The sequence below is a fragment of the Vidua macroura genome, chromosome 1 (assembly GCF_024509145.1).
Source record: "Vidua macroura isolate BioBank_ID:100142 chromosome 1, ASM2450914v1, whole genome shotgun sequence".
NCBI lineage: Eukaryota > Metazoa > Chordata > Aves > Passeriformes > Viduidae > Vidua > Vidua macroura.
Window position 1 is genome coordinate 28,224,206 of NC_071571.1, and position 26,477 is coordinate 28,250,682.

The 26,477-nt window shown below is 37.3% G+C and overlaps 1 protein-coding gene across 3 annotated transcripts in view; it reads right to left on the reverse strand.

Annotated features, from left to right (window-relative positions):
• Positions 1 to 26,477, reverse strand: part of ETV1 (ETS variant transcription factor 1) — a 66,086-nt gene that overhangs the window by 23,731 nt on the left and 15,878 nt on the right. For all 3 annotated transcript variants that reach the window (XM_053994054.1, XM_053994045.1, XM_053994062.1), the window contains 3 exons: positions 8,429 to 8,558; positions 6,689 to 6,877; positions 2,640 to 2,887 (listed from right to left, as the gene is read on the reverse strand). In XM_053994054.1, the coding sequence (XP_053850029.1) occupies positions 2,640 to 2,887; positions 6,689 to 6,877; positions 8,429 to 8,558 (567 nt within the window). The remainder of the gene's footprint in view (positions 1 to 2,639; positions 2,888 to 6,688; positions 6,878 to 8,428; positions 8,559 to 26,477) is intronic.

Genomic DNA, 26,477 nt, shown 5'->3' on the forward strand with positions numbered 1-26,477 from the left:
ATGGAAAAAAATATCCATGGCAGAAAATGTCTGATTGAACCTATATGGTTCACTGTGACTTCTAGAAGCGTGGATGGATAAGGAAAAGCCTCTACTCTGTTGACATTTTTCTTTTTCCATTATCTCAAACATCTCCATTATCTCTATGCTGCAGCAGAAATTGCATACCTGCAATTACAATTACAACTAATTGATCTGCCATTTCCCATGTCATAATTAATGTCATGTTTTAATAGAGTTGTAATCATTCTATAATAATGCTTTTCATTCATCAGCTTCCCACAAAGTATAAAAGAACAGTGCACAAAAGCGATGAACTTTTACGAGCCCCTTTCAAAAACATCCCAAAAGGAACATCTCAGTGCATTACAATGAACTTTTTAAATATGTTTCTATATTCTTATCTGAGCTGCAATAAAATACAATGAAAAAGAAAAGACTTTTTACTCTGGCATTCTTCCTTCCCTGAACATCCATAGGTGAAAAATGAAATCAATGATTCAGTGACAAATACATTATGGTTCCTAAGGGGTTATTTAATGTACTCTTAGCAAAGATGGAAAATGATGGTTTCTAGAGAACAGATGGTAACAAGACAAAATATCAACAGACCACAGTTGTTGACTGCAATTTATGGAGTGTACAGATGTGTCAACTTAAATGCAGTGATTCTGAGGCCAATAAAAGTACTTCCTGATACCAACAGATTAATTTTTCATGATCACTGGTTACACAGCTATTACATTTTAAAAAACTAATCATTCATCTACAAAAGAAGCAACAATTTTGCTTGAAGATAATTATTATAAAGTGGAGTGTTGTTCTTGCTGGCATAAAATAAATAGACATGACAGGACTGGATACAAGTTTGTACATCTTCATTTCAGAATAAAATTTCCTGTTTTCTTCCATACAGAATATTTCAAAGAAAGATGAGTGTTAGCAGCCAATCCAGATTTAAAGTAGCAGTATAATAAGGAAATCCCACTTCTGATACAAATAAGAAGCATGTTTACAAAAGGGCCTTTTTATGACCTTTAATTTAGCAAAATGAGTAACGGTGCTTGTGAAGGTTGCAAGGGACTGGCAGTGCCTGAAGCTGCAGTCCCCCATTAATTACCCACTGCCACATGAACTAAACAGTCTGTCCCATATGCTCTAGGACCAGAGATACATAACTCCACAAAGTCACAGATCTCAGAACCTTCATCAATGAATGGGTTGAGTTCTGCATCTGATCCTTGTCATTCCATTTCACTTTCATCTCATCTCATCTTATATTTCAGCTTGGAGAAATATTTCATTCCTGGTCCCCTCCCTGTTAAGGGCTAACTCAAATTTTCCTAAGGATTGGTTTTTTGCTTGTTAAGAATAAGAAAGGAAAAAGCAGCACTACTTTCCAAAATATCCCATTCTAACATTGAGATCAACTCTTCAACAAGCACTTTACATTAATGAAACCACAAAACACCCCATCAAATAGTGTTAAGTTAGCTACAGAAAGAAAATTTTAAAAAGTGTTCTACACTATATCAAATTGCAAGATAGCCTTTCATGAGCTAAAATTTCAAAGGACACTTCAACTCAGCTGTCATATAGCCTTTGGAAAATAAATTGCAAAAGCATCTAGCCAGAGACTGAACCAGAAGGAAAGCCCTGGGAGTACAGCAGCATCAGGAAGAAGGGGGAGTCAGACTGAAGTCAGACAGAGCCATCCATTCCCCTGCCCAAGTCAGCATGGATGTGGACAAAAGCAATGTACCCTCCTCCAGAAGCACAGTTGGGACATGCTGAAATCCCTCCCTTTCCAGTGTGGCATGTACAAAGCAGGACCAAGGCAGACACTGAAAAGGAGCTGCAGAAGTCACTTGCACTAAAACTGAAAAACATTTTGATTGCATTATCTTGTTGATTTATTTTTCTATGCTTCCTATTGCTTATCTTTTCTATTTTGAACAGAAGCCATTGAGAGCAGACTCTGCCACCACCTCCTCTGTTTTGTACTGTCTGTAGAGCAATAAGGTTCCATTCCAGTTGCCCCATAAGCACAATAATAATAAACATTATTAATAGCAACCGTGTATTCTCTACATCAGCAACCTGGCATCTCAGATTATGTACCTCCACAAAACACAGCAGTATGCACAAACTGAGGAGCTGACACCAATTTGGCCGATTCTTCTCCCTCATCGGTTTTATAGCTGTATAAACCCCACTTCAGTGGAGTTATTCCTGATTTAAAGTAATGCAAGCAAAAGGAGAAAGAGTTCTCTATTTCTGGTACACAAATGGAAGAAATCATAAAACGGAGCACACAAATTCAGAGGTCAAAGATGAGATAGTACAGAATAAGTTCCCTCTTAACAAAGCAAATTTGCACCCATTACTTTCTTCCTCAACTTCTTTAATGTTTCTGGACAGAGATTTCTAGAAAATGAAGCCCTTTAAAGAGCAAGAAATGGTGGCACGAGTCACACTGTATTATGTAGCAATCTTAATACTTTGTAAGCTCAGACATAATTTGTGAGATGTCAGTGTCAAAAGAGCAAGTTTCAATTCATACAATCAAAACATGAATAGCACTGGCTTGGAGTCATATATTGTTTTGCTATGCAGAACTAAAGGAGAATGTCACCTACCTGAATCATATGCAAAATCCCTAGGTTCCTGTTTAATCATCAGAGGAGGGGGGAAATTTTGACTGGTTGCACTGCCAACCATAGCGTTGTGTTCATATACTGGATCGTGGTACTCCTGCTTAAAACCTTGAGGTGGGAAAGGGATGTTTGGTTCAGACATCTGGCGCTGATATATTGGACGCCCTTCCCTTGGCATTGCAGGCAAAGGTGGGAAAGAATTGCAAGGTTCAGAGAGCTGGCGGCGAAATCTAGAACACAAATTAGAGAGGTCATGTAAAGGACTCCATCTAAGTTCCATTTCCCAACGATCTTCAAAAGTCATTATTAGTGGCTGTATCACTTTCTCAATAACAAATATTTTGCTTATGATCATGTCAAGTGCTCCCATCAGGATCCCTGTCATTGTACAACAGCGGCAAAGAAACAAAAATCCCACCTATTAATACCAGCTCTAAGACCTGTCCCCACTACATCCTCTTTGCTTTCAATATCTTCCCTCAACAGAAGAGGCAAACAGGAAATGCACCAGCTTCAAAACAGTAGAAAGACTGACATTCTACCACAGTGACATGAAGGAGGTGTAGTTAGAGTTCTCTGCTCTTTCACAAATGCTAGCTTGTACTCTAATATACTCTTACCCATCTTACTGTTACACAGAAACCATTCTGACAACAATAAACATGTTTTTAATAGAGTATTGTCTGCTCTAACATTTGGAAACATTCCAGGGTAAAAGTCCACTGTTCTGTCCTCTCAGAGGTAGTGCCATGAGAGATTGACTTGCAAGGATGGCACTGCATTCCAGCTGTAACAGGAAGGGAATGGCAGCACCCCAGAAAAAGAAGAGGGTACAAATTTTTGCTACAACAATTAATTACTCTCCTGCCTTAACTTTTCCCCTTAGTCATTTCTACATGAAAGTTGTAATCTGTACAAGCCACACTGCCATTTGCTATTCCCAAATGCTCTTCAGCAGGCAAAAAATAAGAGAATTTAGTTTCAAATTATCTGGATTTACATGCAATGCTACTCAAGAATTCTGTGTTTGTTTTTTTCTTTCATAAAACCTATCTACCTGAACTAAAAGGCCTGAATGTAATTACTTGGACATCTGCAGGTTCAGAATCATACAGAAGAATACCAGGATGCTTTTTGCCACTGGGCCTTGATGAACTGCATGATGTCTTCCTGTTATCTCCTGCAGATTACCACAGTAGTAATCACCACAGCAGTAATATCGTGTCCACGCTAACCAACAGCAAATGCAATGTTCTTGCAACAAACTGCTTACTAGTCCTGTTTTCACTTATTATAAACAAGACACTTAAAAAAAAAAAGTCACTTGTGCTTTTCTTTGGGAGCTTCTTATTGTCACACACACAAAAAAATGAAGATCTAATCATTCCTGAGCTTCCTGTACTTCGGGTCTGAATCAGCTTTGGTTCATGCATGCAAAAGACTTTCTATTGGAGAAAACTGTGTGAGTGAAGCACAGCACAGGGGTTTGATTGCACAAGCAATAAAATCCTTGACTATCAACTCATAGGTAGTACATGTTTCTACAACAATTTAAACTCTACTACCATCTGTCATAATACTGCTGTAACTTGTTCTGACAAATATTTACTATCGTAGCTTAATTATAAATACTGTGGAAACTACAGAGATAGAAATTATTACAATGAAGTAGTGGAGACAAAATGAATTTTTCCAATGCTGCTGTAAATACTATAATTTTTGCAGTAGAAAGAGTACTGCGCTGTAACACAATTTTTGGTTTTGCAATTCCACCTACACCTGCAGAAAATAAACTTAGAAACTCAAATGTATTATGAAACAGTTAAGCTGACTGGCACTGCATTCATTTCCTTTTTTTCCTTTTTTCATTAGCCAAAAAAAGAAGCAGAAATTATCATTAAGAACTGTCAAGGAGTGAATCAGAAAATTGCAACTTGAAGATAAAATAAGAAACAGGCTCACTCACAAAGCCTCAAAGGAAGTTAATAATACTTGTTGTACTGGAAGCTTTGTATGGAATCAAGCCATTTGTTTATACAAGTGGATTTGTTTCCTGTTGGTACTTGTTAGGACCACTTATATTCACGGCCTGTATGAAGATGTATGGCCTGTATGTACTAGATACTAATGCTATCCTATGCCACCAATGCATGTTCCAAAAAAACCTGTGCCTTGAGTTATAGATGCATATATGAACTCACATAGGCAGGTCATTTGTTTAAATTACATTTTCTGAATACACTCAGTGTAGTAGCATCTCACCTTGTACATCACAAAAATTTGGATTTCACAAGAATATGGAGTACACATTCGCTTCATACACCAGATTCAAAATAAATAAGAAAATGGGCAAAAAATATCTTCCACTACAATTCCACCTTTCTTTAAAAATGGAGGAAAATGAGATGATTTTGTTTTTTCTTTGTTCCTTGAGTCAGCTATTTCAGACTTAACTAGAACACATGATATTCTATAATAGAAGGGGAGCATTAGTGCAAAATGCCTTAAAGAACATGGATATCAAAGATAGGAGGGAGGGAGCAGAAATCACGTAAAGAGCCTACAAAGCTTGCACAGAACAAGGGTTGTGGGTACAGAAACTATACTAGGATGTATGCAAATGACTATAAATAGTCAAGTTAGGGCTGGCATACAGGTTCAGTGCTCTTTTTACAAGTTGCTTTATAACAAAAGATTTTTTTCATCTGAAAAATCTTACTACTGTTCTCTGCACATCAGCTATTTAGCTTCTGCCGATTTCAGTCTCCTGGCAGCTTGACTTTGGTCTATGTACAGGAACACATTTATCCACCATCCTGTAATCTAAACCATTGCCTGGCTTCACTGGGGGCCTTTGTGGTTAGACCACAGTCCATGGCTGGGGAGGAGATGGGGACTATGATAGGTGAAGGGGCCAATTCAGTGTTTCCTGATGGCCAGAAGGGCTTGTAGAGAACCTTGGTAGTATTTAAAGCTATCTCAGCAGAGCACAAAACAGCAATAGTAACGTTAGCAACCGCCTTCAAATGCGATCTGCACAAATCCCTGGAGATAACAGCCCTTATTAGAGCAGAAGCATGCAAATCACACTCCCAACAAATGTTTTTCTTTTCAGGTCTTTCTTAATTTGATAATGATTAAGAGGTAAAACAATTTTTTGAACATATATCTCTTTACACACCATTGGAATTTTAAATGTTCAAGAGCAATCAAAACTCAGCATACAAAAACAGGTTCACGCAATAAAGGCTAGGGTAAATAGAATTCCACAAACAAGTGTTTGGACTGAAAAAAACGCGGGAATCCACTGAGCATATCTGTTGCAAAACTGAGCTAAGAAAGACAGTTGTCTGGGGATTTCTAACATATCAAAACAAAACAAGGTAACTTAAGGACAGTTTAAGCTTTAATTCTAGTCTCTAACTCTTGTGGCTTTTACTCAGACTAATGTTATTTAAGTACAGTTTATGTTGGCATATTTTTTTGAAATGCTACATTACAAAAGGGCTTGGAAAAATGATCCAGCCTTCTAAAGAAAGAATATTCTGAAGCAGGAACACTGTAACATGGCCACTTATCCCTTAGATAGGTGAACTGCTTAGCAAGAGGCCAGATATTTATAGTTAGGAACATGCTTGCTAGTGACTTCATCACCTTGAAGGGCTTTCTAGCCTCAAGTTAATCACAGAACTATAGAAGAGCCCAGGTTGAAAGACCATCAGGTCCAACCTTTCGTGGGAAAGGGACCCTAGATGAGATTATCCAGCATACTGTAATCACCCTCACAAGACAGAACCAACATGTAACTTAAATTCTGTCACTGCCAATATGAATTCATACGCTAGTGCAACCAAGCTGGGTGCCAACCTTTCATAAACACACACATCTCTGACACTATGAACCTTGCTGATTTCCACCTCGATCCCCAACCTAAAAGGGAAGAGTTGTGGGCTGGAAGCCAGTACTCCCCTATATAAGAGCTACAACTGAAACACCTTCTGCATGGGTCCTTCACATGTTTTGTGTTTTACCTGTGATCCATAGGGAAGCTGTTGTCTTGAAGGGACTGGGACGGAGGGAGGTGGGTAGGGAAAACCCGGTCAGGTTTAGGAGTCTGAGCGGAATTTGGGGAGGCATGGTGCAGCGGTGACACGGGAGTGCTGGATGGCGTTGGTGGGTTGGAGGGCCTCATTCCCACTTGTGGTTTCTGATCATAGGCACTATTAGTAAAGCAAGGGAAAAGCAAGGTAGGTTATTTTTTCCAAAGAAAGAAGAAAACCCAAAACCATAGCATCTACATCCAGAAAAAAATCACCACTAGTGCCCCATTTAGAAGCTTTTGATTATAGTTAGCTTATGAACCAGTTTGGGGCAGAAGAATTCTCAACTTTACACTAAGAACAGCAATGCACAAGTCATGTTAGAGGCAAGTGATTCGGCACCGCATTTTCTTATCTGAGGCACAGAAATGTATTTTTAAAGGACTCAATCTTACCGTCACATTCTAACAGGAGGTATACAAAATACATAAAAGTAGAAGCACCTGGACTAGAGCACAAAGAGCTGACAGTGCCTGTCAAGGCTCTTTTTCTTTTGCACAAACCACAAAGTGAGACAGTAAAACAATACAGCCAGAGGGAAGGGATCTGACCCAGAAAAACAATGGTATGCTGGCTTAGCTACCCATACTAGGATGTCAGCAGCCTCTCCCGACAGGTTTTTTTACCCCTTTCTCTCTCAAAAATAAACTGCTGGTCCTACAAATACATAGATGTTATTTTCAAGGGTGTCTCACATCAGGAAAGGACTTGAGAACACTTTGATCATCCCTGTTTCTAACCAGGAGAAATGCCGACATTAGGAATATAGTAAGCACAAGCTTGCATACTTCTCTAAGTCAGGTCCCTTAGCACACATCAAATCCATCAATGGATTCATTTGATTTTTGAAACCAAAATCACTCCTTATAACTAGCAAAAGTGCCAGTCTTTTCCTTTTTTTTTCCCCATTCATATGCAAAAAGTTAAATGTTATAATGCTTTAAGTGCTAACAGTTTTCATACTACATTAATGAGAATCAAAGCTAGATAAAAGATTCTAAAATAGACTGAAATGTCAATAAGAAATCCTTCAGTGCTGACACTAAAGGAAGGAGTGGTACATAAATGCAACCAAAAGAAAGTCAATAAGGAATGAAGAGGTATCAAGCCCCTCCACCACCCTCAAATAAATAAAGCTTTTATTATCTATGCCTATAAAAGAAGACAACTTGCTTTTGAATGCAACTAATGAAACACTGTTTTAAAAGGTAATCACCCAGAAATATACACATACAACATCTGCACAATTTGTCAAATACCTAATGTGTTGCTCAGGCCTGCCAATCCATTGCCTGTTACACAGATCTCTCTTTCGTAATGTGCATAATGCATTTTGAAAGTACTTTCAACACAGCTCACAGAAAACACGATACTCCTTTCTTCTATTTCATGCTTGTACCCTGGGTTTTTAAACTCTGGCTAGCTCCCATGCAGGAGGAATGGAGGATGTGCATTTTGATGAAAAACACTGCTTTAAAATTATTATGTAAGTGTTTGACACAACTGTAAACAAATCCATCAGTGTTCATCAACTAAATGCATTATCTCATCAGTCTGTTATCTGCTGAAGAGGTAACTTTTATAAGATCTCTGTTATGGCTTTATTACTCTTTCATCAGTCCTCATTTAAGCCAGCAGTTCTCACTGCAAACATGCTCCCAATTACTTTACCTGACATTGTACAGGCACTTTTCCCCATAACTGAACTTGAATGGTTGCTCTTGACTGCAAGCGGAGCCAAGTTCCGAACATGGGCTATGGGGTTCCTTCTTGATTTTCACAGGGAGACCATGAAAAGCCACTGGAAAGAGAAGGATTGCAATTAAAACCCAAGTACAATATCAACAATTAGCTTTCCCAAGTAAGCTCAACACTGCTAATTAAACACATGATTAATTAAACAATTTTAATAATAAAAACAATATAGGAAATAAACATTTCAAATATTTCTTTGAGTGTCAACTGAAAAATAGACACCAGAGATCCTTCATATTGGCTATTATCACTTCTATTGTTTAATAGAATGATGGCCAGAATCCCATCTCATTAGCAGGAAAATAACAGCCCACTTATATTTGGCTTAACTACTGTAAATGTTGTCAGAGGCAAAATACTTCCCAGGCACCAAATGTTTCTAAGTAATATCAGAGGTTGCTTTTAGCTATAAATGCAATAGTACTCCACTTCAAAGAGTGTCACACAAACGACTCCAAAGTAAATATGAGATATATCAGCCTCCAGTATATGATCAGTAATGTTTTTGTCCCACAGAATGTTTGAAAATTTGCAGTAAAACCCTGGAAACTGGATGATTATATGCACTTTTAATTATAAATAACATCTTAAAAAAATTCAGAAGGAATGGCTTAAGTATTTTTCCTTAAAAATAAACAAGATAAAATACTGGCCTGACCAAATTCAATAGTAGATGTGATATAGACACAAACCAAAAAAAAAAAAAAAGCCATATTTTTAAAAGCTAAAAAAAAACCCGGAGGGGGTGTGACAGAAATGCAGCATTAATTAGAAGCACAAGGTGGTCTGCACTAAGAGAAAGGCCAAAGGTAAAGGCAAGGTTAACCAGCAAATTAGTTTACACCAGACAACTTTCCTTATTTCATATCCAATCTAAACCAAAATTAAAGCCGAAGAAAATTCAAAGTTCACCCGATGCTGACAAACCTAAGTGGCTAGGAGGAGAAAGGACTAAAAGACAGGTATGTAACGGCTTGAAAACACATCTGTCAAGTTTTAAATAAAATGCATTTTTGAACTCAGAATTCAGAGACAATTTTATCACTTTGATGTTGTCACTAAAACACCATAGTATGAACATCACATTTTGGCCTGACATAGACACTGATATCTCCATAAAAATCTATGTACATGCAGTAGTTCCTATTAGAGAATCTCAGCAGAAAGTCAGGCTATCATTGTATACCATCAAGTAGCATCTTACCCCTTCTCTTGCACCAGAACTTGGTAAAGAAGATTTGTTATAGACTACATATTTTCTGATACTACTGCATCTGCATACACATGCCAGGGTTCATTGGGGAGATAAATGAAATGTTCTCTAAGAAGTGAGCATCAGAACCACTAAACTCTGGCATCTGTGAGTAAGGTCTGGATTCCAGACTTTTGCCATGGGTTTTCTCATGGTTAGGCAATGTTCACAGAACTCTTTCACAAACAGATCCTCTTGTACCCTATTACATGACAGCTTCTACTATTGCCTTCCGGTTGAGTCATCTGCAACATAACACTATTCTATTTTGACACGTATTTTCACAAAACTCACTAGAGTTAGCAGAAGATTCCTATTCAGCTATTATATTTTGCAGATATCAGTTGTGGAAAGATTAGAAAGGAGAAGCAGACAATCATACATATAGAAATACATATGCACAGCACAACAACTTAGGAAACATGGAAAATGTGAACATCACAAGAAGAAAAGAATTCTCCCTGAATAAAACTGTCTGAACTTGCACTAAAAAGAAGCCCACATGGACTTCTTGAAAAGTGATTCTCAGATTTAATAATATGGCAAAATGCAGCTCACTCAGCTTTCCAAAGCAACTGCAAAGCAGGCTGATATCCAGTAGTTTGTTTCAGGATGTTCTTAAGTGAACTTTTATTGCTGACTCTCCTTTGTATGTCTTGGTCAAATAATGCATGCCACACTTTTAACGTATATGATGGGCCCCACAACTCTGGCTCCGATGCGAAGGTAGGCAATCTCTTTAACTTGAATGAAAAAATGAAAACACAACTGCAACAAGACTCGTTTTTAAAGCCAGTATCACATATTTGCACAAAGGCCACATGCTGCTCTATTTTTTTTTTTTTTTATTTTTACTTTGCTACTTCCTTGGAGTTAATCTGTTATGAAAAATTACTTCCCTTATTTATTTTTAAATAACGGGAGTACAGAGACTCCCACACTACAGCCCTGTGCGGAGAACTGGCTGGGTATTTCATCACAGCGCTGAGAGCCTGAACGTCTGCTAACAGGCAGTTTTCCAGCTCACTGGCACAGGCACAAGTGAAAGCAGCACATTCATTTTGTGCAATTTGCTTTACCTTCCCACATGGAGTTGGTGCATGTAAAAGGCTGTTAAGTACTAAATTATTCCTTATCAAATCACCATCATCTGGAGTCATGATCAACACTAATTAAATTACTTTCACTGAACACGGCTCCAGCCTGCTGCCTCAACTGCGAGGTACATTTTATTTTGCTTACTGTACAGTCCTAGCAAGGTACAGGGCACAGTGCTAGAAGGCATCTGTGCTGTAGTTTTAATTAAAGTTTACCTCACCTTCCTCCCAGCTTTATAAGCTAGGGTAAAGTGTATCAAATCAAGTAGGTTAACACCTTCACTTCATTTAGAGAAAGCATTACAGACCAAAGTGATTTTATATTAGATCTTTATCTTAACTACAGCCAGAAAGATAATGTAGCTGTAAAATTTAAAGCCTTCCTCGGGCAGTCCCCTGACAGAGTCACCATGCTAAGCTTTATCTGTAACTCCTTAAGTGTACACTTTTAGAGTTAGAAAGGAAAAAAAGATAGGCTGAAAAAAAAAAACTTTCGGCTTTTTTGGGGGGCTTTCTTGAAGGCTACTTGCCCTTTCAGGACATGTCTTAAGTGTGGCTAAAGATGACAGACTTATTTTAACAATAAAATTTGAAACATTCAAAGCAGTTTTCATATCATCACTGAAACCCTCCGCCCATCACTTCTGATTTTAGTATGACACTCATTATATAGTGCACCTATTAAAAAGGAATTTAAACATACACTCTTTTGCTAAATTGGATTTTATATTATGTTCTCAATCCTCTTTCTTTTGAGGAGAGCAGGGTTGTTTATTTATACAATCTAATTTTAGTGCAGCATACCAGCTACCAACACATTCATATTAACAAAATGACATTTTAAACAACTAGCTCCTTACCACTTCTTTCTTCCTGATGGTAAATTCATTTTAGTTAACCCAGAACAAGAGTCTCAACCCTATTAATGTAAGGGGCTCTCTGCCTTAATAATGATCTTATTAAACAGTGACCAAGGGCCAAGATTTCATCCCGAGTGATTACTTACAGATAACTACCTCTGAACTTGAAATGCAAACAATCTTACAACGTGTATTTAGATGGATGGCTTCAACACCTCATCTCAACTACCACGCTTAAGTCAGGCTTATCGTTATCAGACAGACCCTTGCCTCACAGACCCTGTCTGGAGTGTCTCCAAAGCCAGCCACATATATAAGGCAAGCAGGACTGTTACCATTTGTAGAAAATTGATGAAGATATAATACATTACTGTATGCATATTCTCTGTGCATAAATATATCTATTTATATCTGCAGAGTAAAAGGGCTTGCATATTATATATAATGTGTTGTTGTACAGACCTAGATTTTATACAAAGCAATAATGACTTCACCACAAAATAAACTCATAAGTAACATGCAAAAACACAGGGTGGAACCTGCCATCCATCCTTCAGAAGTGCTGTTCTACTTTGCTATCTGTCAACAGCCTAATCCCTGAACATTTTGTTCATAATAACAGCCAAAGAATTAAGAACCACACCACTCAAATGAAGAACAATTTTATTAAGAACTCTGAAATCAAAGGAGAAATTGGTTTGTCTCAGAGGAGTCTGATATGTACACTTTCTAGCCTGAGAAACAGGAAGTGTACCACCTCTGTACAGACAGAACTGAATCTACTTCTTTTGAGAAAGCCCTGAAATGCACTGCATTAAGCAATGGATTAAAGTATTTTTCAATTTAAGAGATGATTATTCAAGATGAAGAAGAAATTAGGAATATGTTATATGAAATGGCAAGTCATTTCTCCCTTGAACAAAAAGTAACATTTTAACTTTCAAACTTCAGGTTCCTGCCCAGAAAACATGATAAAAATCTTATTTCTGAGGAAGAATAGTTTTAAACATACTTTTAAAAGCCAAGAAATATAATTCACTGATGTTAGCTAATGGCAGGTAATGTTTACTCCACTGACCAAAGAAACAAAGATGTCCTGTCCACACTTGTGGGTCAAGAACATTTACTATATCGTATAAAATCAATTGACAGCAGTTGATTTTGTACCACACTTGCTCCGGACAGTGAACTCTGATGTCTCCTAAGTAATACAATATTCACATGTATTATGTTTGAGGACTTTGAGTACCTGAAGAGAATAGAAAGTAACAGTAAGTCATGGCCTAAATGTGCTGTTTCTGAGCTGTTTTTCAAATTTATGCTCTAAAATCATTCACTAAACACAATTCTGTAAACAAATCCACTAATTTTTATCATCAATTGAGGCAATATTGTTAATATGCAATGTAAGTTTTGAGAGATTTCTTGAACACACTTGAATATAGGGGACTTGACTCAACAGCAAGATGAAAAGACAGAAGATGTAAAAATACTTAAGCTGATACCACTGCAACTCCAGGTACTAGACTGACTGAGGTGAACCAAGATAATACTTGGTAAAATTTCAGATGCAAGAAGAAAGGCCCCTGTACTGATAAAGGCAACACTGTCACACTTTAAATCTATCTCTCGATACATACAGCAATGCAGCAGGCACTTCAAATACAGAGTCTCTCCAAGATTCTTTTCCAGTACATTTACTTCTGCCAAGCCTTCCCCTTCCCCCAACACACAAAAATCCATTACTAAAGGGTCTAATCTCAGCTATCAGCACAGAGTGCCTTTTATGGAGCCATTAAACCATTTCTCTTGTTTACAGTGCCTGAAGAAAGATGTGAATTATGTCTGTGACAAAACAGGCGATAACATTTCTAAACTGCTATCAAAATGCAAACTGAAATACACTTAAGGACAGGGACCCTAATTCATGTTTTTGCCATTTTCCTCGCTCACTATAACTTAACAGCACTCACCTGATGATTCAAACAAATTATTTATGCTATAAGTACAACAGGTTGGCATTAGTGAAAAAAAAAATCTGCTTTTAAACAGTTTATTGAACAGTTCGTCAAAGAGTGTAAAATGCTAGTTATGTCTTAGGTGATAGTAGTGACCTAGCTACTCTTATCAGAAAACATTTTTTAAAAACCCAAGCAGAACATTGTGGGTTCACGAGTGCTGAAATGCCTTATTTTTGCAACAGTCACCTTAATATTTGAATCATACATTCAGTATAGGTATTTGTATATCTTAAGCAATGAGCTATGAAACAAAATACTTTCTCTATAGTTTTCTAGGTGGGAATGCCAGGCTTTATATATATTTTCCAAAAAGGTTTCAAAAATGTGCATTTAACTCATGAAACAATAGCTGTCTACATTCTGGAAGGCATTTATTGATTATTTATTTCTAGATCATTATAATTTGAGCTGTAGACCTTTGTAGACAGCTGCACTCTGAATTTCAACAATCATTTAATAAGCATCAGATTAAAGACATTAGGATGTCAAAGCAGTGTGCTCTTTCAATTTCATTGTACTATATATTTTGATGAGAAGTTTTACTGGTAACTTTGAGATGCTCAGGAGTCATCAGAAGCAAGCACTCGACATAGCTGACCATTCATTCATACTCCAGAGGTTATTGTGCTGCAGCTGGATGCAGTACACAGCCTCGTATACTAACAGAGCCTGAAATAAAAACATCATGTAGGAGAGGTGACAGATGAAGAGAGCTTGGACAGTAAAGGCTGGTAATCAAATACTTCCATCTAAACTGTTGCCAGTGATTTTGAATAAAAAGCATATAAATACATAAGACTGCTACAGCTGAAGACAGAAGTGACTGCAAGCATGGACGACTGAGGCAAGATCTGCAGTTGTTTTCACCCTACGTGATCTCTTGCAAAAAAACATTTTGTTTCTGACCACTGCAACAGCTGCAGAAATGAGCAAGACTTGAAGCCTGTGGACTGATTTAAAAGTGGCTGAACAGATTACATCTACAGAGACTCCACCAGGTTCTTCAACCATTTATCTATCAAAGTCACCTCTATCAGATCTTAGCTGAGCTCCAGTCAACTGGATTTCATTTAGGTCCTGCTCTCTGCCAGATATTGGAAGAAGTTGGTGACAAATTGGATATCTGACACACAGATATGCATCATCACTGTGGTTTCAGAGACTATCCTAGCAGTTTATAGAAAAGCTGAACATAGACAAGAGACCTGAACTTTCACTACCTTACAAATGAAAGCTGCTAGGAAGGGAAGGGAAGGTGGGGATGGGAAGAATCTACGCTTTCCTGTCAAGTATCTTTTTTGAAGAAATACATGATCTTGATATTATTCTCCATTTTACAGTTGCATCTAGAAAACTAAAACTCCTTCAAGATACAGAATTTAGACCTAAAGACAGCTGGGCTCCACCTAGACATACCAAATAGTGACCATTCACCTGAAACAGTCTGCATGTGTGTTTGGGTATTTGCGTGTGTACACGGAGTCAAATGAAAGTAAGCATATTGAATGTGCAAGCATACCTCTGCAATGAAACATTACATATGGCTAAAATATGTGTAATACTGTAATAATGAGCAGAAGGCTTTTTTTCTCTTCAAATGGATATGTATAACTGGGGAGAAAATGGGTAAGCAGTATGCAGAATAAGGTAACAACTCATAAATGTGTGAAAAAGTGTTCAATAAAAAGTTAGTTCTTTATTCTGTGGCAGCCTGAGTCAGAAAGAAAAGAAAAAAAAGTCTAAGTCCAGAAAAGAAAATCTCTGGACAGCCCTTAACACAGAGAATGCTCTGCCACCCCTTGTCTCAGTGCTCTTTCCCAGAAAGTGGGACTTCATGACTGGGCAGCACTTGGCAAAGCCGTTATATATGATTCCATCAATTCAGTCTTCGCCTTGGCTTCAGATCAGATCCTTCCAGCCCCTACTAGCTCAAAAGATAGAAACAGCATGGGACCTCATTTTTTGGAAGCTTGTTCTGAACGATGAGCCCAAGCACCAGCTTTCAAAGCCAACTGGCAAGAATAGAATACGTGGGCAAGATGGATCTATTTGAGAATCTTGTTTAACAAAAAAAAAAAAAATACCAGCTTTGAAGTAATCTGTCACCTTTACTGGAAAATACGCAACTACAAATGCACTTTAATAACAGTTAGAACTCACACTGCAAAATGAAGCAAATTGTTTATTTTCTCTTCCAAACTAAAGCTTACAATGTTGTGCATGTCAATTAATAGTCTACTTGAATCGCATGATCACTACACAATAGTATAGCCTTTACAATCCTTAGGGGGTGGGAAGGGATGGAGGGGAAGGTAAGGAATAAAAGACAGCCCAAAATTGTGGGATTCTTTTCCTCAAAGCCTACATGGACTGTTCTCAGATGACATGGTATGAGAATAGAAAAAAAAATATTGATTTTGAATTTGACTTAGGAAAAAGTAGCAAGCAGGTGAAAACAAACTGCAGCAAAAGCTGGAATTTATTTTTGTTTACTAGCAAGGAGCTGCAAAATGGAAAATAACAGCTTATTTTCCTACAATTGATATTGGAAAATTCTAGACATTGAGATCTAAAGTAATGCATCCATCTTAGCCAGCATTGTTTGCTAAAATAACTTCCTCTTGCTTTGGAGTGAGGATTTTTTTCTTTCCTAATTTTTTAAGCAAAAAGCATTACAGACTAATGACTAAAAGACAAAAAAATGCATTGATGAAACTCAATTTTAAATTAATTGAATCACCTGTTCATCTCTAGATTATGTTAATTCTCTATATTCACCATAATTTTCCCTATCCTGACTATGATCTGGCATTAACATGAAGTCTTTGAGTTTAGCACCTGAGGCCAAAAAGTGTTGAAATAGAAAACAGAGAAGAGTTCACTACACCTATATTGCACCAAGTTTGCATCAGGTTTATAAGAGGGCATTTATACTCTGGGAAGAGGCGACCAACAAAAACATCACTAAAATGCAGGCATATACCATTTCTCTGCAGGACAGCTTATTTGACAATTAAACATGATGGTCCTGCCCCTGTTCAGCAAAGAAATACTTCTAGAAGCTTCTTCACAAAGGAAAATAAGTGTCATTCTTTAACTGGAATTTTCTAAAGCTTGTGCACTAAGACACTAAAACATTCTGTCAGTATTGCTATTTGTGGGCAGCTAACCCAAGATCCCTTTGCCATGACAGATGTAGCCTCCCCTGAGAGGTGGAGGGGTTCCCAGTTAGTGTGGGAGAGGAAGCACAATATTAGAGGTTGCACCCTTCAGCTTAATAATTGGTTCACTTTTAGTGCAAGATATCCCAGATTTGCTTGTCTGTGCAGTTGCAATTTCTGAAATGCTCATTAGTTACTGAGGGTACACCTGCATCCTTCTGACACTGGAAGTCCTGAAGGCACCACTGAGATAATTCAGATATTTGTAGCCACTTGGCTTGTCATTTAAAAGGACCATGTCAGTAGAAAATTTCATAGTATATTCACAGAGTATATTCAGTATAACAAAAAGTAAGAAGCCCACCCAAAAGGGTAAGCCACCCAACTGGGGGGGTAGGGGGAGTAACTTTCACTAAATATCAATAAAAGATAACCTACTCACTAAAACGCTAAGGCAGAGCAATTCCAAGGCAAACTTTTCTAGAGGCTTCTAGTAAATACCTATGTGAGGCACTATAGGTCCGTTGTCATATACTAGCAGTGTATTTGGGCAGCTGCTACCTGGCTGAACTGCCACACGGTATTAGAAAACCGTCTCTACTCTTCTACCCACAAGCATGGAACATTTTGGCACAGTTTTGGTTAGTTGATCCCTCTTTGCCTCTATCCCCAAAAGATTTCCATTTTCCTGTTAAGAACTCTCTAGAAGATATTTTCAGGCAGCAGGAGCTGCAGTTACCAGCACAGTTTCTTAGCCTCCAAAAGAAGCAATCTCACAGAAATGCTGTCACTGGCACTGTTTTATTCCGATTTATGTCCCCTTCCTGCAGTGCTCTCCTTCCTTTCCAGACAATTTACCTGTCCAGCTGTAGGAGACTCACAGCTGCAGGCAGTCGACTGGAAAGTGCTGCCAGAGGGTCTCTGCCTCCTAGCAAGTACCTCCAGGGTAAAAGTGAACCTGCTGACAAATACCACGGGCACTGGATAACTGAGAAGAATACCAGGAAATTTGCAGAACATTGGTGGGAGGGAGAAGGGAAGGATTAAGCTAGGAGGAGTGAACTGGCTCACTTTGATGTCTGAGGAGAGCAGGTGAGGCAGGACAAGAGCTCTCCCTGCCCCCAAAATAAACAGAGGCTCTCTGGAGGAGGAAGCGGTAACCTAATAAAATTAAAACAGCTGGGTTCTGTGGCAATTGAACTAAAACACGTGGATAGATGAAGATGATTATAGGGAGGGAAAAAAAAAAATTCCAAAGAATTTTTAAGCCCTCTATATTGGATCTGCAACCTCCACGTCCGCACAGAGAAACAGGGCTGCTCTTCACCTGCATTTGCTCTGTTAAAATCCTGGGAGGAGATTGGGGCATTTGTTCCTACAGTTACTGATAATGTATCTGGCTCCAAAGGCTCCCAGGCACGATGCAAAAAGAGGCAATCCACCTTTAGAGCTTCTGCTAAAGAGGAAGTTCTTAATGTAAAATCAAGCCTGGGAGAAAACTTAAATTGTATTCCTACCTGGGAATTATCAATAAAGTTAAATGCAAAGAGAAGAGCTGGCCACTATATTAGGGTCTGTGTGCTTTTCTGAGGACAGGATTTCCATTTGCAGCAATTTTCAAAATTTAATTTAAATTGTGAGAGGTAATGGCTAAGCACTGTGTAGTTTCCATTACTAAAGTATCCAGTAATATCCCAGCATTTTACACATACATACACATGCACACTTTCCACTTCAGGTAACTCTGCAGTTTGACATTTCAGATCTGGATTTAAATAGGTTTTGTAGAAACAAAGTTATGAAGAAAACTCTGGAAACTATAACAAGCATTTTTCCCAAACATAACAACAAACTCTAAAATGAACAATTTTGTATTTTCTATTTTTTTGTTTTAAAGGTATCATCACCTTGATATTTAGGAAAGATGCCCACAGCAGAAAACAAACAGGAACTGATTCTGCCTCATTTCCCCTCTTACGGAAAAGTTTCAAGTTGCATCTATATAATTATTATTTATGTTGTTCTTTTCTGATGTATTCATGCAAAGAGCTAACAGCCATCTATAAATGAGAGGGCCACCGATCTTGTTCTTGCAGCTGGACACAATGTGAAAGAAACTGGATTTGATTGCTGGTTCTGCCATAATCCAAACAACCCGTGTCAGAAGGTTGATACTAGTCTGAAGTAGCTCAGCCTCAGGAGCCTACCCTTAGAGACCCGTAACCAATGTGTCAGTTTGTGTCCCTATGAAAACAGGAATATCCTCATAAAATATCCTCATCCTAATAAAAGTTTATCCTTAAGGATAATCATGCCTGTCATATACTCAAGTATATGCAAAAGCAAGAAAAAACAATAAATAATGCAATGGACTCCACACTGAGTGCTCTCTAGCATGAATTAAAGAACTAATCATTTACAATTTGTTTTTATTTTAGCAGCTCTCAATGCTAGGCACTAAAATAGAACAAAACAGCATTTTGAGATTATTTTTAGTTCAATTTTGCCTTTAACAATAAGTATATATTCACAGAATAAGTATACACTAACTCAGGGTAGCTAATGGGATGTTTGTTTACTTCATGTGGAGAAAGGGACTGTCACCACTCTAAATATGCGTCCTCCATGCTTCAATGTTCAATTTTCACAAATGTTCACCAGTAACAGCTCTAACAGCTTGCTTTTACAGATCATTCAAGCAAGGCTGAAATCTAATTCTCTAGTTCACTACCAAAACTACTGCAAAACCTGCAGTCTCCAGTGGAAAAGGTGCGGGCCATTGAAATAAGTCAACAGTAAAATTCAGCTCGCAATTTTTATCACTGTTTCAACAGGGAAACAAAGAAGCCATTGTCAAAAGTGGTTACGTCTGGGAACATAAAGTCAAGACTATATTTAAGTAGGCCGTTTTTCAAAGACTCTTAGCAAAGTGCTCTTTCTGGAGCCAGTGGAGGCCTGACCACCTGCAACCAGGTGCTCCTTCTCAGCACAGATATTTAAGGCTTCTGCTGCTACTTAAAGCATTCCTAATGTATATAAGACTTGCTGAACATACATTACCAATACACTTGCTGATGTTTTCTGAAGCCAAACATTTCTAAAGTTTTATGATTATTTTATAAGTGCATACAATCAGTAAGACTGACAATTACATGTTGTATTTCCTGTATGTGTGTATGCATATATATATATATATACATATATATATATATATATATACATACACACACACACACACACACACTGACTGTGTAGACTTGTATTAATCCAGCTTCCAAATTCTAATGCCAAATGCTTGAAACTTTTTGTCTTTACAGAATACTGACACTTTAAAAAGTCCCTGTTGTCTCCATTTCTCTTATTACTTTGGTCATGTGAAATTTTTAACAGATTGTTGGTAAGGAAACATTGCATTCAGTTAGAGCATGAAGACAGAATATTAAAAAAGAATTAAACTGTTTATCTTTTCTAGGTATACATTATAAGCAGAAAGGAAACAACCTTTGAGCAAAGAGGATCAAATTAGCAAGGCTGGGAATTGTTTTTGCACATGTAATTTTTCAAATGTCCTTGATGATGACTCATAATATATAAATTCAAAGACAAAAACCTGGCCAGTCAGTAACCTTCATATTCAGTGACTGCAGGACTCGGCAGTAAATGTCACTGCTAGAAAATATTTCACTACATTAACTTACTGGCAACCACATTTGCTGAATAAGTTCATAAACAGCCACAGGAAAAAAGACAACCAGAAATAAAGCTGCTAATGATTCACTCTTTTCTAACATGCATAATCCTCAGCTTACAGAAGAAATAGATATGTAAGAATAAAGATATCCTTTACCAAGACAGTTCACTTCTCCATTCACCTCAGCAAGGTCATACTAGAATCCAGGAACTGGTAAGAGTAATGTCTTGAAGACAAAGAGAATGAAGAATAAGTGAAAGGAAAAGAAAAGACTCCTTCTCAGGGAAAAGACAAACACATGCCTTGATAAAATAATCAGTTTTCCATTTACAAGTTTAAACTAGGTTTAGACCATTCCTAAAAAAAAAAAAAAACAAAAAACACTGATGACTTCTAAATTTCAAAAGAATTAATAAATATAATCATTTATGCATATTTATCAGCTTATAAATGGCTTCACTGTAAGTACTTCCTAGTACTGAAATGCACAGGACCAAAACAAAAGAACTTAGAACCTGAAACAAGGACTATTTTTCCTGTAGGCTTACAGAGGACTACCTCTGTCCTACATGACACAAATGTGCGTTAAGCGTGTCAGTGCTTAACTGACATCTTGAAGAGTTTCACTCTCTCCTCCTTTTTTTAACTGCTATATCCCTTGAAAACTTCACAGCACTCTGTAGGAGAGCCTGATTTCTATCTCCAGTTGCTGAGGCAGCAAGCAGAAATAAAAAGATAAAAAAATTATACAGACTGCAAACACATTTTACATAAAGCAACATATGCGATATACAGAAGTGGATGAACTCAGCTTGCAGACTGCCTCCTTATTTTAGACCATTCCAGAGCATATAGATTTTTCAAATCAGTATTTACTCTGCTCTTGAAATACAAAACTCGTTTTGTGAAAACACTGCTTGGAAAGGAGCTTCAGGAGAATAAGGGTTTTGTATCAAAATAGAATCACAAAGACCCTTCAGTCTGCCTTGCTTGGTTTCAGTGTGAAAATAGAGCTAAAAGAAGTTTATGCACATTTTAACACAACTGGAAGTGAAAAAATGTTCTAATACATATACATACCCCTGATTAAATTAATAACTATCTGGTTTAAAACAAAAATAATGGTAGTGTTAAGAAAATACTGCCATGACCACAAGTTACAATGTGAGGATCACTTGTATTTCCACAGAGGAGACCTCCACAGAAGGAAGGAGGGGAGGCTTCCTCAGAGAGGAAATAGAAGTTTTTTTCAAAACTGAGAATTCAATATTTTTAATAAAATATGTTTAATGTTTTTGTTTTCGTGTAAATAGATGTTAGGAAGTGACCTGACAGCCTTAAGAAATTACCATTTGAAAGAAAAAAGGTCTACATGCTTCATCTTTGATCTACGAGACAGATTTATCACAGGACAGGATGACTGAAGTTTATTCATTAGCTGATAACCTTCACATGCAACCCAAGCCTTTAATCTGCAATAAAGCAGCAAACAAGGATGGGGCTCTAAGGAAAGGAAACTAACTCAGCTTGGCAGGGCAGGGACATGGCGGTGGAAGGGCAGTGGGCAGACAGGGGCAAAAAACCCCGCCAAGAAAAGCCCCGTCCAGCTGCCTGGGCTCCCCCATGCCCCACACTGCTGGAGACCATCAGGTTCAGCTTGGTCCTGTGCAGTTAAACCAGTCTGCATGAGGTGTTTGCTGTCTCTGTGGATGACCAGAGATACCTTTCCATTAGCAATAATATACACATCACAGCCTGCCGGGCACTCTGAAAGCAAGCTTCCGCTTTAGAAGTTTTAAAAATCAAAAGCTATGCTCATGATGGGGGTCTTCTAATTTGTTTCACAGGGCTACTGCCACCACCACTATTTACATGATCTGTGAGACACTACCACTACTGCAGTCCAGGAGAATCTTAAATCTTTGCTCCTTCAAAGCTGGAAATTTAATATAAAAATACAAGCAGATAAGCAAATAAACAGAAACTGCTTATTATAAATCAAAGCAAGCCCACAAATTCTCTACTATTAAGATCACAAATTAAAGGCATTATGGTCGACACTCTCCCTGATGGTAAAAGTTTTTCAAGAATCAAATTTTGCAATTATGGTCACAACTATATGGCAGATTTAAATATTTCCAAAAATCTTCTAGAGGAAAAAGAAGAAAAACAAACCCCTTATTAGCACAGGCTAATGCCCATCAATGAGTCACAAAATGAGTTTTCTGAAAGACAATAAATCCTAATTTCTTTTGAATGTGAATTAAGGGGAAAAAAAAAAAAAGGAAAAGAAAAAAAGAAAGTTAACAGGTGGTAACAGTTTCAGTCCGGCTTTAAACAAAGGAAAGAAGTGCTCAGGGATACAATGAAAGAAGCAAGGCTATCTAAGGCAACTATGAAGGGAGATAAGGTGGTCAGCATCGACTCCTTAGTCTGACCTCTTCAGCTCTTACAACAGCAATTGCACTGGACTTTCTTTGTAAAATGCTTTTGAGATCTCCAGATAAGTGATCATTAAGAAAGCTGTGTATCTCACAGCAGAGTGATACATGCATTTCTCTACCTACTTCAAACCAGAAACAAAGATGTTAAGCAACATGCCCAAGGTCATGCAAAGCTAAAGGCTTTTTGGAACAAACCACAGAGCCCAGACTCTCACAGCGCTTAAGAAAGAATCCATCACGTCGGGCATGCACAAAAAGAAGTAAGCATGTGTCTCTGTATTTGACAACATCTGACCTATGGAAGGAAGTAGTTCCAAGACAAGTGGCAAGAAACAAAACACAGCTGCAAAAGAAAGCCCTACCAGGGAATAACTCAGCACCAGGAATAAGTAGCACCACCTTGCAGGATATTTGTCAAACTGCCTGCTGTAGCACCACACTTGCAGATCTATACTTAAAGAAAAGGTTATTCCAGACACACAGGCTCTAAATAAAGACAAAATAAAATTTAAAAAAAAATCTCAAAAAAACAACCTGAAAAGATGCTGGTGTGTGCAACTTGCCACACGCAGACAACCAAAATGCTACCAACTGTAATTTCTAGAACATTGTGCACTACCAAGACATGACTACCAGCTGCCTATGAAGTGAATCATCACATTAAAAAAATGACTTTTTTTTTTTAGGCCACTAAAATCTTTTCTAGAAGCTGCAAAATTAAACTATTCTGCATCAAAACCAAAACCAATTCCAGTAAATATACCTCATTTTGACTTCAGTAGACCTGTCAGAACTCCTAGTATTCTGGTGTTTTCTATTTATATTGTGTGGGGTTTCTTCGCCAAAATATGTAAAAATAAGGGCAAATTAACCTCTATCAATTTCTCACCAGCTCTTGCCATACTAAAGCAAGCAGAAAATGCTCTTCTAATTCTGAAAGTCACTTTTGAAATTTAAATCACAGAAGGAAAGAGAAAGAAAATAAACCAAAAGAAGCATTTTTTATATGGCAATGCAAAAAAATAGTCATTCTTTTGTATGCTGCAAATATATAAATAAATATTAAAGCTTTTCCTCATTTAAACTGCATTTGGAATATCCTACACCATTAGTTAAAATGACAGAAGAATACAGCTACCTGAAGCCTATGTAAAGAATCTCTCTTTAACAGGCTTTTAAAGACTGAAGCCAGAGCATCTAAAAAGCACATCCCTGAATAATTTAAGATTCCTGGCATCTACATTGAAAGCACCCCTTTACTAAACCTGGAGGAACAAAAAAAGAGGTAAGAGAAAGAATAAAGGTCATGAAAGATCAGTGACAAAATCACTACTAAAAGAAATATTTTTTCTACTTTAAAGTTTAATCAGACATGGAAAAGCATGGATTTTTACAGCCAGCCCTTCAATTTACTGTCAACAGATGTGGTCTAACACTAACATTTACCCCTTGGCAGTGGTAAGGCAAGGCTGTGATGATCTAGGAAACAATACAGAAACAAAATAAATGAGAAGGAAGGAAACTGTTCAAGAAGGTGAAGCACAAGACATTAACAGAAACTCCATAACAAATAAAAGCCAAAATCTAGAAATTATCATTAATTTTAATTATGTAACTAATACTTCAAGGCAAAAGAAAAGAAAAGAAAAGAAAAAGAAAACTCTGAAAAAGTAGATCCATGCAAATACATATTATTAAAACAAAATAAACCATGATTGTACTATTAAGACACCAGGCAATCTAGTTTGGTGCAGAGTAATCCCCATTTATAACCAACTGTACCAAGGTCGCATTACAATTCAGTGTTTTGTTGACAATACCAAGTTTTCTTTGCCAACTACATCTTTTAAACATCAGCAAATCCTACCTACTTCCTCTTATGTCTGTCACAGAAACCATCCAAACAATGGGAGCAAGTAATCTTCACCTCAACAGCTATTGACTTCGGGCAAACTGAACACTTTATTCATTTTTGCTCCTGGAGTGGAAAGTCCTTGCTGTTCTACAGTATCTGAAAGCCTAGCCACTGATTACAACCAGTTCAGGATCTGGCTCCTCCTCAGTATATGAAAATGGACTTGAAACAATAGGAAACCTTATCTGAGGAAGTTAACACAGGTCACCCTTCTCCAAATGTGAATACTGACTTTACATTGAAGGAAAAACAGCTTAATTATGTTTTATGAATTGGATAAGAATTAGGAAAAAGTGTCACATACAGAATGTTGATTAAAAAGAACCACCCCAAAACATTTACCTTTTTAGAGGAAACAGATTTTTTACATCTTTGCTTTACACAACTTTTTATGCTATTGTTAAAGAATAGTCATTAGGAAGTTACTTGAATGTTCAGCAAACAAGTGAACTGCATTATAGAAGCAGATTCAAAAAAAGACAAAAGCAGCCTGCCTGAAACTAAGAAGTTTTGAGTAAAAGCCTATAGAAGTGATTCCTCACTCCTTCTGTGGAATTTTTATTTCTTGCAAGAAGGAAAATGAAAAACTAAGGAAATTACACTATTTAATATGCAATTCAATATTTTTCCAGTATAATTTCAAACAAAAAAAAATCTTTTTTATACACATTTTTGTCTCTTAGAACTCAAGAATTTCAGTGCTCAAAGAAAGTAGAAAGGGACAAGAAACCAAACTGTGTTTTGTTTTTCAAATTTCAGCCAAACAAGCTAGTTGTTATCCAGTCTAAATTCCACTCACTCTAAACAAAATTACACAAAGGTTCCTTGGAATAGGTATACCAAATTAAAAAATATTTAATAAAAAGGTAAGAGAAGATGGGGCTTTGATGACAAAAAAGTAAGGTTTGAAAGTGTAGGCATTACTAAGATTCTTATGGTAGGAAGGGCCTCTTTCCAGAAGACATAAAGGAGTAAAACAAAACAAATTTTACTTTTAAACAGCTTAAAGCTTGACATGCTGGATCCTTAGCTAACAGAAATACGCGTAATTCCAACAACGTCAATAATACCACATGAAGTTATGCTAGCTGTTGATCTCACTCATAATATCTAAAGCCCACACCTAACTATAAATACACATATTATGTTTGCTTTTCAAAAACTGATTGAAGTTTAATAGCAAGTCATAATTGAAATATTCATGGTCCCAAGCTAGCTTTGAAGTTAAATCCCTAAGTGGACAAAGTGGACTGCATATCTAATCTAAACTAAATGTTTCCCCTAGTTACTAATACCAGTGCAGTTTCACTAGTTAAAATAATTATTACAGAAAATAAATGCAAAAGCCACAGCACTTTAAGGGGCGTTTAATCCTGCTCAGAGCTAGGACATGATCTTGGCAATATCAGCTCCTCCACTACCTTCCACATCTTGCTTCAAGAGTTCATTTCTTCAAATCACCAAGCTGGTGATTTCTCGGCAAGAAAATTTTAACCCCACTGCTCCAGAACTGCTACTGTTACT